The 17,387-nt window shown below is 42.6% G+C and overlaps 1 protein-coding gene across 2 annotated transcripts in view; it reads right to left on the bottom strand.

Moving 5' to 3' along the window:
• Positions 1-14,852, bottom strand: part of frmd4a (FERM domain containing 4A) — a 99,730-nt gene extending 84,878 nt beyond the window's left edge. The window contains exon 1 of one of the 2 annotated variants that reach the window (XM_035642221.2): positions 14,627-14,852. Coding sequence is in view for 1 of the 2 variants with exons in the window: in XM_035642219.2 (XP_035498112.2) it covers positions 1,553-1,585 (33 nt within the window). In the remaining variant the exon portion in view is untranslated. Of the gene's footprint in view, positions 1-1,552; positions 1,677-14,626 lie in introns of those variants that run through there. The other variant, XM_035642219.2, reaches the window with a different exon arrangement.
• Positions 14,853-17,387: the final 2,535 nt, after the last annotated feature.

Genomic DNA, 17,387 nt, shown 5'->3' with positions numbered 1-17,387 from the left:
CTTTCAAGCATAGAAACAAGAGCCCAACAGATATGGATTTTTTTGGGGGGGCCGATGCCTATATCAGTATTAGGGAGTACAAGATTCCCGATACCGATACATCGGCCGATATAAATATATATGTATAATTTTCTTTTTCAATGATTCCTAAGATGTCGTTATCAAACTTTATGACAAAGAAATGTAATTGGGGATGATATTTCAGTTTAACCATAAACTTTGCCATAAATAACTATAAATTGAAACAAATTACAAATACAACCAAATAAATAGAAGTTGAATAAGGAAAGTAAACATTATTTTAACCTTAAACGTAAACATAAATGTACATTTAAAGGCTCATATCAGTTGGCCGATAATATCGGTTGGGCTCTAAACATATCGGCCGATGCCAATAAATTAGTGAAAGGCTAATATCGGACGATATTATTGGCCAACCAATATATATGTCGGGCTCTAATAGAAAAAGCACCGCTGGTTTCTGCTCACTTAGCCTACCTGTTGGAAAAGTGTAAAGCACATCCAGCAGCTTCATTTTTTACATCGCATCATATCACATCGAATCGCATTCAAATCAAATTGTGCGGATTTGTTCCGAATCGCAGCAGGAGTTTTGTTCATATGCATCTTGTTGCCCGATGCATCGAGAAGTGTGTCGCATCCGCCTCTGTGATGGTGATGCGCATCCCTACTGTCGGTACAGTTGTGCTGGATGTCAAATGCAGTCACGTGGATACAGACAAATAACCTAGCCTGTTCTGACAGCTGCACACATCCACTGACACAGGCTCACACACACATAAAGTCTTTTCTGTATCGTACTGACAGAGTCAATCACGGTCGGACAAATGCTGAGCACAGTGGACTTTGAGAAAGCAACCTAAAAGCGTATAGACAGACATTGGGTATATAACACAGAAGGTTGTGTATAAACAACAATGGTGAATTGCCACTTCTAGAAATTCACCCAATCCACTGCTCCAACCAGCTTCTCCCTTGCACCTCTTTCTCCGCTCCCTCGTTCTCTGTTGTAAATCAAAGGGCCAGTGGTTTGTACTGAAGGGAGATAGGCACCACTCTGGTGTCATTCTCTCAAAGAGATCCCTTGTTAATCAGTGAACGGACGGACGGACACACACACACACACACACACACACACACACACACACACACACACACACACACACACACACACACACACACACACACACACACACACACACACACACACACACACACACACACACACACACACACATCACATGCAAACTCTAACTCTATTTCAGTTTTTCTGCACTGCTTTAACATTTTTCAATACTATCTGAGACCTGCTGTGTCTCCCACTCACACCCAGCATTCTGCCTAGCGCCCCTAGCAACGCCGGAAGCTCGGAAACTTCTCAGCTCCAATTCCAGCATCACCACGGCGACTGCTGCCGAGATTCACTTGAGCTGCCTAACTATTCGCTGCATGCTACATCTTCCTATATGCCATTTTGGTGTAGCTTCCCTGTGGAGGAAAACATTAGGATGCAATCCCCGTGGTAACCTACCCGTGTCCTCATTGGAGACAGCAGTCCCTCCATGGTTTACTGGATTGGTTCCGGTGGGCTCTGGTCCCCTCAGCTGTGTCAGTGTATTATCCCAGTCTGCAAATAGATCCTGTTAGAAACGCTGTCTCATCCTCAGAGCGAACATCTCCTCTACAACGCAGCTCCCTACCCACCCACCCAGAGAGCCCGGCACACTGACAGGCACACAGAGAGAGTCTGTGTGTGTGTGTGCGTATGTCTGTGACACACACACACACACACACACACACACACACGCACACACACACACAGTGGGAAGCAGGAGGAGCGAGGGCAGTGCCAAACTTCCAGTTCTTCTCCCTCTTCCACCGACCTGTCAGTTGTGTGTGAGCTTCCTCTACAAAGCACTGAGATTTTATTGTGCAATGTCCATGGAAGGGCTCTCGCTCTCTCTCTCTCTCTCTCTCTCTCTCTCTCTATCTGCCTCCCTCTTCTTGGCTTCTCGTTCTCCCCTCTCTCTCTCTCTCTCCCTCTCTCTCTCTGCCTGTCCCCTTCTCTCTCACGCTCCCTCACTGCCTCCAGCTACATTTGTTCCCCTCAATGTGGCAAATGATTGCAGGTCTTTTTTTTCTTTTCTTGCTATGGCTCTCCTGCTAGTGCTGTCCCTCTGCCCACACTCTCCTCTTCCTCTACTCTTTTCTCTCCCTCTGTCCCTTCTCATCCTCTCAGCCCATACTGCTTCTTTTCACTCCTCACTGTCAACTCCTTGTTCCCGCCCTAGCCCAAACAGGGGGGAGTGTCAGACGATATGTACATTTATTGTGTGTGTGTGTGTGTGTGTGTGTGTGTGTGTGTGTGTGTGTGTGTGTGTGTGTGTGTGTGTGTGAAAGACAGAGCAAAGGAGGAGAGGGCACTCTCAGGTCCACTATTGTCCCTCCAGACAATAGTGGCTCTTAATCGCCTAGCAACCTGATCACCCTCTATTCTTTTCATGGACAAGACATGAGTCACTCTCTCAAACACACAAAAACACACACACACACACACACACACACACACGCACGCACGCACGCACGCACACACACACGCACGCACGCACGCACGCACACACACACACACACACACGCGCACACGCACACACACACGCACGCACGCACGAACGTTGCTTCTCCTCTCCACACATATCCATGCTCACACGGCTACAGCCGCACCACAACCTACTGTATTCATACCCTGTGACATGGTAGACTGTTCTAATCATGGTTGGATGTCATGTTCACTGAAAGGTTTCTGGTTTGTTCTGTCATAGTCATGCCTTTACAGACCAACTAGGAGATGGAAGGGTGACGGTTCCGCCGGATATTAGCCTTTGTGTGCGTTTGTGTTAAGTGTGTTAATGTTCCTCCTCGTATGAGGGGACGAAAACACATTTGAATCATCACCTCTGCTCTGAGCTGCATCTTGCCATTTCCATGGCAACAATGCCTGTGGGGTTAGGAGCACCGGGAGGCAGTCAGACCATTAAAAAGATGGAAATAAATAAATAAATATAGGTGCATTCCTGTGCCGGTTTCTCAGTTGAAGCGGGTGGTTGTAAAGACACTTGTGGCTCATGGCTCTCAGTACCTGGACATGAAGAAGTGAAGGTCCCCCTCTCTCTTTCTTTCTCTCTCTCAATTACCTTTAGCAAGCCTTCTCTGTATTGACTCAGATAATAAGACCAAAAATATCGAATTAACCAAATTAACCACAGTTGACATTGCCAATGACGAAACACGATGTGATTTGGTGCACAGTGTAACAGAGTGTGCCATGTACCACAGACCCTCACACACATATTTTATCATACACCAGTTTGTACCAGAAATGTAAATTCACAAATAACCAAATCTATGTGTCATGACTACATGAAAATATTGAAAAAAAAAATGGAGAAAATAATTAGCTCTCCCATGATCTGATGGGCCATCAATGTGCAGTAAAATGTGCAGTGTTTGCAGTGTGTGTGTGTGTTTCAACATACATTTAAACCATTTCAACACACGACGACTGTTACACCATCACATTACCATTGCTCGGTGGAAAAAAGCAGGTAGACTGGAACCTGCTGTCACATAACAACATTGATCGCAGGCTTGCCCGGGCGACGCAGACATCAACAGACACAACAATGTGTGGACGAGCATAATAACATTCAACCTGAAGGTGGCACAGTCGCTGTGGCTTTATATATATATATATATATATGTGTGTGTGTGTGTGTGTGTGTGTGTGTGTGTGTGTGTGTGTGTGTGTGTGTGTGTGTGTGTGTGTGTGTGTGTGTGTGTGTGTGTTTGTGGTAATGTCGCAAAGCTAGTGTCAAGCTGAGGTTTTTACATTAAGACTTCAAGTCTTAATTTTTAATAGAACACACGACTCGTGATCACACACACATGATTGTAGGCTGTAAACTGAAACACTGCTCATGGGGCCGAGAAGGTGAAATCTGAGGCAATATTCATGATCACCGAGCTAATTAACATCTAATTATTGGACCTTCGTGTAAAGGGGTTTATAGTCATGTGTTTTATTTATGAAGCATTTGTGAACAGGACATCTCCCCGGGGAAAACACTCCATGATCCACTTCACATCAGCCAATTTACCTCTTCACACAGGACATAGGCATCAGACCATATGATTGAATCTCTCTCTCTCTCACACACACACACACACTTATTGACTATGTAAAAATTGGGTAAATGCAGCAGAGGTCTCTACAGGGAGGCAGCGGCAAGAGCTCAAATCTTATTATTCAGCTGACCTCTGACCTCATAGCTGTAGCTGACCCAAATTGTTCTCCTCGATGTACACTTATAAATAAACCTAGCGGACCTTTACCCCCTTGCAATAACCAGAATATTATCTTCTCCTTTCACTACAATTTCTTCCATTTTGTATTTGGTCCCTTTTTTTCCCACCATGCAGGGTTGATGTGCACGTGTCTGGGAAGCCAAAAGTAACATACAGCCCCATACATCAGCAGCACGCAATGCTGCTGACAGTGAATGTTAACCTGTCAGCGAATCCCGCACATAAAGCACACAGCCTCCGTCCCTGCCCCCAACCCTTCCTTCCTTCACAGAGCCAAACAGAGGAAGGGAATGGGTGGATGTGATGTAGGGGGTGATAACCATTACAATCACAGGACAATACTGCACAGCACACTGCAATATACTGCACATTGGCCTTAAACCCACCCCCCTCTGTCTCCCCATCCCCCTTCTCCCATTCCCCTCACCTCCTCCTCTTCCTCACTCCTGTTCCCGCCGCTCCAGCTGGACCTCAATACGAATCCCTTGTGAGTTTTTACATCACACAGATGTGAGCTGACACACGCTGGTCAGTGTGCTGCTGATGTATCGGTGTAAATCCTCATGGTTCTTGTTTTGCTTCACTTTTAAGATTTCTATGTTGTGCAGTATTCAATTCTTCCCAATGTTCTCTCTGGCTCATGTAGCCAGATGAAAAACATTACTGTATAAACTGCTTTTGCACTGAGCCCATATAGGAGAGCAACATCATGGACAAATGTGAAAATGGTGTGTAATTTTCTCTTACTGTTTGTCTTTCTACTGAAGGCTGCAATTACACTGCAAAAAGCAGGCGTCCAATGGGCTGAGGTAATTAGCCGCTGCTGAACAGACTGTAACTTCATGGGGAAACAAAGGAGCTAATTGCAATGATTATCAATAAAGTACATCACAGCAAGAAAATGTGCATAAGAGGATTTCTTCTCTCTTTTAGAGCCGCTCAAACTCCATGCTTCAATGTGACGTCTTTTTGTATTTTAATCTGTTGTCCCATCTGCCGTTGTGACTGTTCCAATACTCTACTGTTTATTTGGCCAGGCATCACATTTTATTAAGTCTACTTTTGATATTTAATGATGGAATTTCATCCAGGGGATATCCACTTACATGTTGAACGGTTTAAAACAAGATTGTGTCAAAAATTGCCTTGTCCAGCAACCCAGGTGACTAAATTAAACAAGAGTAGGTGGGCTGCCCGGTGGCACAAAATAAAAGAGAGAGAGACAGAAAAAGAGGAAGAAAACGAGAGAAGTCATGTTCATCGTTTCACCCTGTGTGTCCAGGCGCCTGGCTGGGAGTGGAGGGACCGATAAGTCAGTGTGTGACCCTGTCACAGCATTACAGCTAAATCAATGCCACGAGAGAGGGAACTGCTGCAGACACTCATACGGAGTGGGACTTCTTCTACACGCAGACCAACAGCATCGACTCCGGAGGGAGTTGGAGGGACAAGATGTGTGCCTGTTAACAATAACTGTCAATACTATGGGTGGTCACATGGAAACACGGATTGAACTGGAACCTGCTGCTGCAGGTCTTTACGTGCTTGGTCGCGAATGGCAGTTGGGCAGATCCATGCTTTAATGTCCGGGAACAGAAAAAATATACATTTATGACTATGTCAGAATTTATATATCAACTTGTATTTTTTTTTTCATCATTCAGATTAAGACATGTATAGAGGCAAAAGAGCAATTCCCTATTGACATATCTGTGAGGTATGCATCTGTTGGATTTATAGCAAGCCAATAAGAGCGTTAATTAGTGCCTAAATCAATTAACCGCACATTATCATCATTAAATATTTAAAATCATCATTCCTGGTGGAGACTTGAGGTAAGCTGCGGTAAAGTAGATGGGTTAATCCAGGAATTACTGGAGCAGTAATAGGCGGCGATATCTTAAAAACTCACACACATGCTGTACCTCTGAAAAACCGAGGTAGGTTTGTGCCTGCTCCAAGAGCTTTCAACAGGATTTTAGCACAATTGGTTACTGCTGTTTGGTGTCGGCCTCATGGCCAGGGCTCAGATTTACTATGATATATTGGGAGTGTGAAACTACTTTAGCTGATTCCCAGAGCCAAGGGTCCTGGCCTTGTTCGAGAGAGCTGGGCTGGTTGTTGCCAGAGGGAATTTGTCTGACATCCAATCTAAAGTTCATTAAACAGCAATCCGGGAAACATGCTGCAAATGCACAATGACATGCCAGTGCCCCGCTTCTGCGCGCGCACACACGCACGCACGCACACACACACACACACACACACACACACACACACACACACACACACACACACACACACACACACACACACACACACACACACACACACACACACACACACACACACACACACACACACACACACACACACACACACACACACACTGGGAGAAAATGTCCTCCACCAGTATGCACATATATACATTTGCTATGAGTGGCTGCCCTCATTGGCCTGCAGTCCTGGAGGTAGTTGAAGGGGGAGAGGGGAAGCCCCCTTCTCTCACACCTCACCACAGCTCAGAGGGAGGAACATCTTATCTCACTACTGCAGAGAGACAGAGAATTAGAGAGGGAGAAAGATGGATGGGTGAGGTTTATGTGCCCAGGGTTTTGTAGTGAGGACATAAGGGATCGAGAGGGAGAGAGAGAGGGAGACAGACAGAAAGCGGGCAATGGAGAATAGAAGCGAAAGGAAGAGAGACAGAGAAAATATTTAATCAATCTCATTTCCATAACTTTCATGCGCCAAAGAAACAGCCTTTGTGGTCCCACTGATTAGAATGTTGTTTTAGCCAAATCCAACAAAACCACAACCGTCAGACTGACGACAATCACATTTCTGCCACAGGGACCCATCTCAGGAGATTCAGGCACGAATCAGCACTAACGTGAGAACACTTCCTACCCAACAGCCACATAGGCGTGTATGATATCGGTGCTAAAAAAACGTTTGATTCTTATTTAAATGCACATTTGTATGAAAAGGACAAAATGCGAATTTGGTTTTATTCATCATGAGCCACGGTATAAGCGTGCACGATGCTATGAAGTCACTCCAGAACGGTCTCCTAGCAACTGTTGTCAGGGGCAACCGGCATTCTCTGCAGACAGCACACCAAGCCTTGCAGAGGGAGAAGGAGAGACACACAGAGAGTGACAGCGTGGTTGAGGGTTGACCGTGGCAAAATAACCGTTTTCTTCTGCTTCATGGCTTCGGGGGCAACATAATCTTTGTATCCATCCGTGTTCTGGATTCATCCTTCACCATCATGAGTCAGTTCTCATCATATAATGGTTCATGGAAAGCCCATTTCTATTCACAGAGCTCTGGCTCTGCATGTTTAGCAGGCTGATTTAGTTTTCAGGCACAAACACCCACAGAAATTTGACCTATTTCTACATCTCTTATACAGTCTGTATACTCACACACATGCACAAATCAGACACTCACTACTGCATGGACTAGTCCTGTTATACATTCGAAACATCACCCACCCACATTCACACACTGCCATCTACTGCTAATTCTCAAACAAAGCATGCAGGCAGGTACTCAGTTCGAGGAAAATTATGAATTAAGTGTGTGAGAATTTGTCATTACAAGTGCAATATAGTGGAAAACAAATCAATTAGAATAATGTTTGCCAAAAGTTGATCTTCAGCCAAATCTCCAGTCATCGTGAATAATGTAAAAAACACCGGCAGGGCCAGAAATACAATAATAGGATAGATAATGAAAACACTGAACCCGGTCTCCTATCTACATATTGATAAGATCTGGATTCCCATTACTTACTGGAATGTTATAATACACACTTTTTATTCACCACATTCCTCTCTTTGTTGTCTTGACTGACTATAATTGAATCCCTGTCCACCACACTGACATACATCCATTAACAAGACGTGAAGATACTAATAGGATTTCTTCTGTTTCAGGATGGAATAAAGTAGGTGACACAATTCAAAGCAGAAAATAATACAGAGGGTAAACTGTTTTTCACCGTTTTTCAAACACCAGGGTATGGCAAGGAATGTGAATTACCTTAAAAATATATATACATACTTTTCTTACAAATATCACTGATGTTAAAGGCACCACAACTGTCATATCTACTGGAATATTTTAACCCCTGTAGATAAACAGTAATCCAGCATTCAAATAGAAATAGGTACTGTATGAATTCATCTAAAATTCCTGCTAAACTTAAACTGAAGAGCAATAAGATATGAAATGGAAACCTAATATGTTTGAATATTAAAATGTACACTTGGAAAATAATTCTATAGATTTTAATATTTCTACAGCAGCAGCATGAAGAAACTTATTTCTTCTTTCTTCTCATCTTTCTACAGTGTCTTTTCTTTTTAAAAACATTACTGCTGCCTTGTAGGTAAAAATTTTAACCACACCTCAGTTACGCACAATGTACAGAGATTATCGTATCGATCGGGAAACACAGATCAATACAAGTTTGTCTTTTCCTCTTAATTAGTTCGTATGATATCCAAGATGGAGTCACAACTAGTGTCAGTGGGGAAAACAGTCAAGTTTCACCAGCAGCAGCCTGGAGGCTGGAAAAGCAGTGATGTGATTCCGACGGTGTGCAGGTTTCAACCCTGGCCCTGCTAGATAAAGGGCTGATGAGAGCAGAGAGATGACTTTGTGTCAACATGACCCCTGAATGCTCAAGTAAAGCTGCTCTATGGTCCGAAACCCAAGGGTTCTGGGCTGAACGTACTGTCCATGTGAATTTTATGTCAGGAACGGAACCTTTAAGGTGAAAACCTATGGAAAAGTGCAAAGCATAAATGATGTAACTGACATGCAGTAATTTAACATCCACAGATTGTATGTTAACACAGATTAAATTAATTGCAATTGTGATATAAGAGGTAATCAAAATAAAATGATGTGTATGCTTAGATGCAATGTGGTTTTGAGGCATTACAGGCGGCTGCCTGGTTGGTGTGTGTCTGCTGGGTAATATATTATGCATTACAGGAGGGATTAGTGTGGCTAAGGTCTTTTAATGCTGCAAATCAGCAGCTCGGAGATCAGTCATGGCAGACCGTTAGCAACACAGCTACGTTAACTGGGACGAAAAAACACAATCAAGAACTGCTTACCCTTTGTGTTTACAAATGTCAACAGACTAATGGGGCGATGCCATTTACAGATGCACGTTGAGAGGGAGCGTCCACCGTTGACCTTCCTGCTCCCTGACCTGCTCGTGACTGCAGGGGTTTCACATTTTTAACCAAGCAACTGTGTTCAGCCTCAGACCACTTGAAGGGATGCCAACACCAGCTACAAACGAACACTACACTCCCAGAGACCTCCAAGAAGCCAATTAGCCTTGCATAATTCTCAGAGCATCATGAAAAAGCACAAACAGGAATCATTTTCTCTTCCTCTGTAGAGGGTTCAAGACTTCATTTGGAGTCTACATCTCCCTCTGCAGGCAGATAAGAGAAACTACAATAAACAGTTAACCGTGTCCCACCTCCTGTTTCTCTTTGCTGTGTCCTGCTCTTTCATCATCTTCCTTCCCTCATTGCTCCCTGGTGAATCAGCTGTAAATTGTGCATTATGGAAATACCCCTTTACTTTTCTAAATCCTCTCAAAGCTCAGCTATCATGTTTCAAAGTGGAACCACTTCCAAATTTAAAACCAGGGGGAAAAAACTAAAAACACCATGGCCCAGCAGTCATGCACAAATCAGCTATAATAAGACACACACAAAAGAGGTAAGTCTCTCTGTTATCACCTTATGTGTAAGTATCTCTCATTACAGTACGTTTACTTCAACAAACTCAAGTCTTTTATTGCATTCCCATGTTTACTGCACCCATACATCATGTTTGAAGGTTTGTCTGTCTCTAACATTTACTCCTGAAGCTTAATTTGCTCTCTATTTTTTTCAAATAGCTGCAATAATAAATAAACTAAACTAAAATTCCTTTAATGAAAAGATGGCCACCATACTTCAATTTATGATACCAGTAGCTATAAGGCAGATTTTTTCTTCCTTTAAAATACAGATTTTGAGGAAAATAAAACTTAATTGCTCTAAGCATATGGAAGGTCTTAGGGGTAATCGTATATTAATAATGAATTCATTAACTTTGTGCTGAGCATTGAATGTAGAAAAAAGAAAAGAAACGTCTTTTCAAAATGCTTTGGAGTAACGTAGCTGTTGCTAGGACAACCAAGGTCGGTGGAAGTGAAGCAAACCCTTGAGAGAGATGCCGAGGAGTCAGTCTCTGAGCTTGACCATATTCACTGCTGATTCTCTCTTGTGGTGGCTTGTGGTAATGAAATTAGAAATAGACAGTAGCAGTCATCGTAAAGGTGTTTCTCAATATTAAGCCACAACTTAAGTCACACCATGACACTTCCTGTTGAAAAAGGATGTTGGTGCTTGCTCTCCCTCCTCCTCCTGGTTTCACTGTTATTGTGTATGCTTTAGTTCAGTAAAGAAAAACCCTTCCCCAAATAAAAAATAAAAATATGCCATTTGAACTGTAAAGAAGTGCAGCAAAGTTCACATTTCAACCCATAAGAATACATAAAACCCTTATTTGTTCACATTAAATGCTGTGAATCCATAAATGTGCCCTGGTCCTTCCTCTTTTTGAGTCAGATGTTCTCATCACCATCCTTCGCCTTGTACACTTGCTCACTCAGAAAAGAGGAATCAGTAAAATCACTTTCAGATTTATAAATACGCACATGGTCATGTCACAGGCTCATGTGTGCTGATGTATTTTTTGCCTTTGTGCAGCTTTGACATTTAAAATAAGCATTTGTTTGTGACTCTCAGCTAATCCTGATGGGCAAGTGGGACCCTGGTGCAAGAGGCCGAAGTGGAAAAGGGATTAAAATAAACCAATTCTCTTTAATTCAGGAGATAGATCAACTCCAAATTTCAAGAAAGATGTCATCAATAAACTTTGCATCATTTAATTTCTGTGCAAAGTGATTCAGTTATCAACCTGTCACGTCGACACTATGTTTATCCTGCAAGTGTTTCTAACGAGACAGATCTTCATTATATGACCAGGACCTGTCCTCTGTTAACTCACTCCGTATGGAAAACAACCCTTCCCACTGGGACCCGTGTCAACCAGAGTGTGAAACGTCAGAAGCATTCCCACTGCAGTGCACACACACACAAGCACACACAGCAACAGACACACACACAGCAACAGACAGACAGAAACACACACACACACACACACACACACACACACACACACACACACACACCCACACACACACACACACACACACACACACACACACACACACACACACACACACACACACACACACACACACACACACACACACACACACACACACACGTCTTCCCACTGAGACATCTGTTCGGTCCCGGAGACAAATGGTGAGCCAATCAGACCACCTGGTGCCTTTGTTACCCCCTCCCATGCCACCCTGCTGCCCCTCCCCTAAACCTGCATCCTGGGACATATGAAAAGTGGCACCTTGCAAATGTGACTCCGCTATATTGCCCCGGAAAATAATTAATGTAGTCCTTACATTAACACTGACATGCAGCATATAACCAAACGTGAATCCAACCCTGCCTGCTTTACATTTTCTTTTCCACCAAAGTATTGGATTTACACCCAGTTCACTTGGATTAAAGGCTGGGCATGACACGCAAATCCAATGACCAAAAAAAAAAGGAGCAGTCAGAGTGCACTTCTTGACCTCTTCCTTTGCTGTGATGGTAATGCAGAGCATCTACCATACCAGGAGGCTTTGCCTCAGATTCTGCCATGATTGATTAAACTGGAATACACTGAGCTTATTGTGTTTTGATGCTGTGACGCGGAGCAGAAAACCCTCATTTATCTACCCTGAAAGCTGTATTTCCACGGCAGCTTGACCTTCTAAAGGGGACAGCCGTCAGATAAATGTCATATGCAGGTTTTGCTGTGGGCAAGATCCTGCAAGCAAACATAAAAAAGATAAATCTCCTCAAGCTGCAGCAGGAATTTCATTTAAACAGTGCAGACGTTGTGTGTAAATGTAGGACTGTGTGTGTGTGTGTGTGTGTGTGTGTGTGTGTGTGTGTGTGTGTGTGTGTGTGTGTGTGTGTGTGTGTGTGTGTGTGTGTGTGTGTGTGTGTGTGTGTGTGTGTGTGTGTGGTACGAAAGAGGCAGTTCTTTCTCATGCTGCTGTTCAATCAATGAAATGACCAGTATCTCATAGTGGGTGTAAATGTACATCTTGGCGCACGTTCATGCATAGATTCATACACTGCATAAAAATAACTGACTCCAGCGAATCTCATAATTAGCAAGCCGTGTTTCATCTGAGCAATTTCGGTGAACATCTGTGCACCCGCAGAGGTGTAGCCAGAACAGACCCGGGGAGCTCTAACACACATCTGGATGGAGGCAGAGACAAAGCACAGGCAGGCAAAGAGGCAGAATTTGATGAGCATCTGTCAGGGGACACACTGGGTCACGTTCTGGTCGTTAAAGGCTTTTTCATTAACCCCTTCCCCACATCACTTACACAAGCTAAGCTCAGCTGATAACCTGGCTCACAGCCGGTCGACCATTAGACACACAAGGGCCCATGTCACACTCCACTGCGAGGCTGGCCATGCATTAACATGCAGGAGGGGATGCACTATGCACAAACACACACACACACACACTGCAAACACTTCACATATTCACACCCGAGACCTTTTCTCGAGTGACCACAGCTGAGTGAGCAGATACTCTGGTGAAGTCAATTAGAATTGAGACGCCTTCACCTCTGCAGCTTGTCGATAGTCCTTAAACAGTCTGACTCTGCAGTGTAAACAGCTGAGAAGATTTAATAGTATGCTGTGGTCTCTGTCTCACACACACACACACACACACACACACATACACACACACACACTTTTTCCACCTTGCGCAAACCTCTGGACTGTCTCTGGAGTAACTGGGCAACTGGCTGAGGGAGGCAGAAAATGCTAGTGAGATTTTGGTTCATATAAAGTACAACCGATAGATGCAATCAAGAAACAGTTATCTAATGAACCAAGTGAGCATACACATTTACTCCCTTCTCCAGTCAGTCAGTTGCACAGTTCCACCAAAAATGTGTCCAGTGGCTATACTGTGAGAATACAATGAATGAATTTGTGTTACTTGACATTATTCTCAGTTCCTTTCACCTGCTCTCATTAATACGTTTGGGCAAACAAAAAACATCATGTCACAAAGGGTACAACCCAAATTCAACGTGAAGCAGCAGCTCTTGTCACTGCTCTTTTGATCCAAGATGAATCAATACTGTGATCATGGACACATTTTCACAAGTCAGAAAATCAAAGCAGCAGCAATCGATGTGGAACCTGCAGCTGTGCCCATGACTTTGAGGACTCAGCAAGTAGGTTTATAGAATCGACCTTGAAGAAACTAATTAAGTAATGACATCAAGATTAAAACCACTCATATCAATCAATATAATAAGGAATTAAGTAATTCATTGACATCTGGAAGGAAGCCATCACATTTTCATCATCGCGGTATTGCAGGTCCTTCCTTCCTGCTGCTGTGACACTGTACAACCAGCACTGCTCTCAGTAGAACAAACACACACACACACACACACACACACACAAACACACACACACACACACACACAGGACTCAACCACTGTAAAAGAATAATTCACTGGCACACTTAACGTGCAATAACAAACTGTGCAATATTTATATTTATTCTCCATGTGCAACTATTGCTACTGCTCTGTATGTAGTATTTATATCTATCTTTTTTATATTGTCTGTTATATTTTGTATATACCTATTGCTTTTCTAAATTCCTTTCCATATTCTTCTGTCCACTTTGCTGCTGTTGTGCCCAAATGTCCCCATTGTGGGACGAGTAAAGGTATATCATATCTTATCTCTCTTTATCATATTTATGCTCATTGTTTCAGCATAAATATCTGCACATTAGTTTAGCTCATGTGTGGTTCAATCCACCTGCAATATTTTTCCAACAAACAGCAATTTCTTTGACAGAAATGTTCAAACTAAGACACTGTTGTATTCGCAGTGAGCTGCTAGCTTCGAGCTGCGGAAGAAGGCAGGCGGCTAGCAAGCTAATACAGACACAGATTATTTTATAATTTCCCCTTGGAGTTGGTTGGAGAAGAAACCACAGAACTAGACCAGAGAGAGAAAACCGAACTTACGTTCTCCGGGTGTCCAGGAAAATGACCCTGTGGGATGATGATGTTTCTTCATGTCTGCCGGATGTTTGCTAACACGTTAGCTGTGATGCTATTCGTGTAGGGTGACCGTACGTCCCGCCTTCAAGGTCCGTGTCCCAACAAATATCTGATGAACTCTGACATGTCTGTATGTTTGTATGTTTTGAACAGTCCCTGTCCCCTTTTCAACAACTTCTCAAATACCAAAACAATGCGGCATGCTTGCAAACACTGGTGTATCTGTACATATGTCAATCAATGTCGTTGCCAAGGCTGTCGCTTGTTTTGACCAATAGAAAGACACCAATGATGCGCCGCGAGTCAAAGTTCAACGCTGATTTGTCGGTACATGTGTCAATCAATCTGAGCGCGAAGCTGTTTGGTTTCGATAGCCCCGCCCGCAACGTCAGGTAGTCCTGCTGCAGTCACACACACGCGCGCACACACACACACACACACACTGCAAGTGTCCATTTTCAGTCGCCCACAGTGGAAATGCAGAGATACAAAATCATATTAAAACGAGCCTCTCTATCCTCTCTACAACAGCCACCAGGGGGCAGATAGGCTAACTGTGACTGAACGAATCAACATTGAGACAGTTTGTTACTGTTAATAACAGATTGAACTCCCTGCAGTTTCATGCATTAATGTTCTGATTTTCAATTTTATATTTTTATATTAAAAATAAAGGCCACTGATGATTGTGAACCTAATTATTACAGAAAAAGAAAAAGCAGGATAGCCACAAGTACGTTTTTTATTTTAATTTTATTTTGAATCTATCAGAGATCAGAGATACCCCATGTAATTTTTTTGTGTTTTTACATTTTTATTCAAGTTAAATAGGCCACAAGATATGTCTAGGCCTACCTTGTTTTATTGTTAAACAATTGTATATATATAATTTTTCTAATAAAGCTTTGGGGAGACTCAATTTTCATCCGCTGAGGCGCTGTCCATGGTGTTGAAAGGTGCGCTGATGAAAAATCGAATTGTACCATAAGATCATATATGTGGGTTTGCGGTACAATCTAAGTGTCCCAGTTTGGAGATTTGACAATATGATAACCCTATGTTCATGGAAAACATGGGAATAGGTGGGGTAATGGGGTAGTCTGATATAAAAAGTTAATAAGGAGCTCTTGAAACTGACAAATACATTTTTTTAACTGTCTAACCAATTTATCAAGCTCAACATTTCTTTCAGGCCATTTTACTTTAAATTTTACTACTTTAAATTTATCATACTGAACTTACACATGAGGAATTGCTGATGTTTTAACTCAGTTTCTGATGAACTGAAGTGGAGATAATGTGCCACTTTGAGGAAGTGGTAGCCTAACATGTTAAACACAAGGTTGATGTTTAACTCACCTTTATATCATTAGCCTTTTGGAAAAAAAACACAGCCTGTGTTCTTAATTTTCAAAGATGATTTAATCCACGCATTTAGGTTTTTACGTCCCTGAAGTGTAATGGATTCGTAATCTTAGCACCATAGCTCTAAAACACACAGACATATTAAGATTCATATTCACACAACACAAACACAAACATACCAGTCACCTGACACCGTTGATTTCATTGTCATTAGAAAAGCACTGTACTTAACAAAAGTAGTATGGTGAGGTGTGTGAAAGGCATATTTTTCTGTTGTGCTTCATTCCTCCTGCAGCAACTCCGGAGCCTTAGTTAGCTGACATCAGCAGAACCAGCTTCCAACATCACTCAAGCATGACTGTTCTGCAGTCAGACTGCAGTATTAAGGAAATGAACTGTACAATTATTGTTATCCTTATTATTACTATAGGGAAATTGTAATTGTTCAGATAAGCAAAAAAATGAAGTAGAGAGGAAGAAGTGCCAGAGTATGACAGAATGGCAGGAACATAAATTGTTAAATATTGAGACAACAGTAAAAAAAAAACTTTTCAGTCATACTTATTATCATCCACAGGAGGTAGAAATATGTGTGGGTTATATCAGTAGGAGAACTTAAAAATTACAGTCAATTTCGGGCAATTATATGAAGGCTTGTGTGTTTGTGTTGAGTATATTCTGTTTGTTTTCATATGTCTTGGAGTAGATTGTTGATTTAAACTCAGTTGAGCTACTGAGCGGTTATGATATAATTACTGCATCACTCTAGACTGATTGCTGCTGTGTGCTCCATCCAGTTATGCCAAAAGTACAACATATTCTACTCATGCACGCACCTACTCAGACACAAACACACACGCACAAACACACACACACACACACACACACACACAAACACACACACACACACACACACACAGGGTTATCTGCCGCTCCCCATTGTTACAGGACATTAATCAATTATCTCAGTATGATGTCATTCATAACCCTCCCCCATGCTGTTTAGCCCTCCTCCATTTGTACACTGGCTTCTCTATTGTAGTGTGCATCAGTCAAGGAATTGAAAATACAACAACAATCTTATATTTGGTATAATAATTTCTAAACATTAGGATAATATAGATTATCCTTGATTTATATGGACAGGCAGAAGATAAAGCACATTGCAATCAAGTCACATGTATGTTCCCTACATCACGTCATCAACCAGTCATTTGATTAGTGCTGAATGAAACCGCTGGTTTGCTCACACTGAGTCATCTGGTCTCCATCCTCTCCGACAGGATAATTGAATGAGGGACGATAATGAAGAGACACGGACGCCAACATGAAGGGCAAGGTGAGGTCTTTGTTTTGGAGT

Source organism: Scophthalmus maximus, chromosome 7, assembly GCF_022379125.1.
Source record: "Scophthalmus maximus strain ysfricsl-2021 chromosome 7, ASM2237912v1, whole genome shotgun sequence".
Lineage (NCBI taxonomy): Eukaryota > Metazoa > Chordata > Actinopteri > Pleuronectiformes > Scophthalmidae > Scophthalmus > Scophthalmus maximus.
Note: the sequence above shows the minus strand (reverse complement) of the source record. Positions and strands in the feature narration are given on the sequence as shown.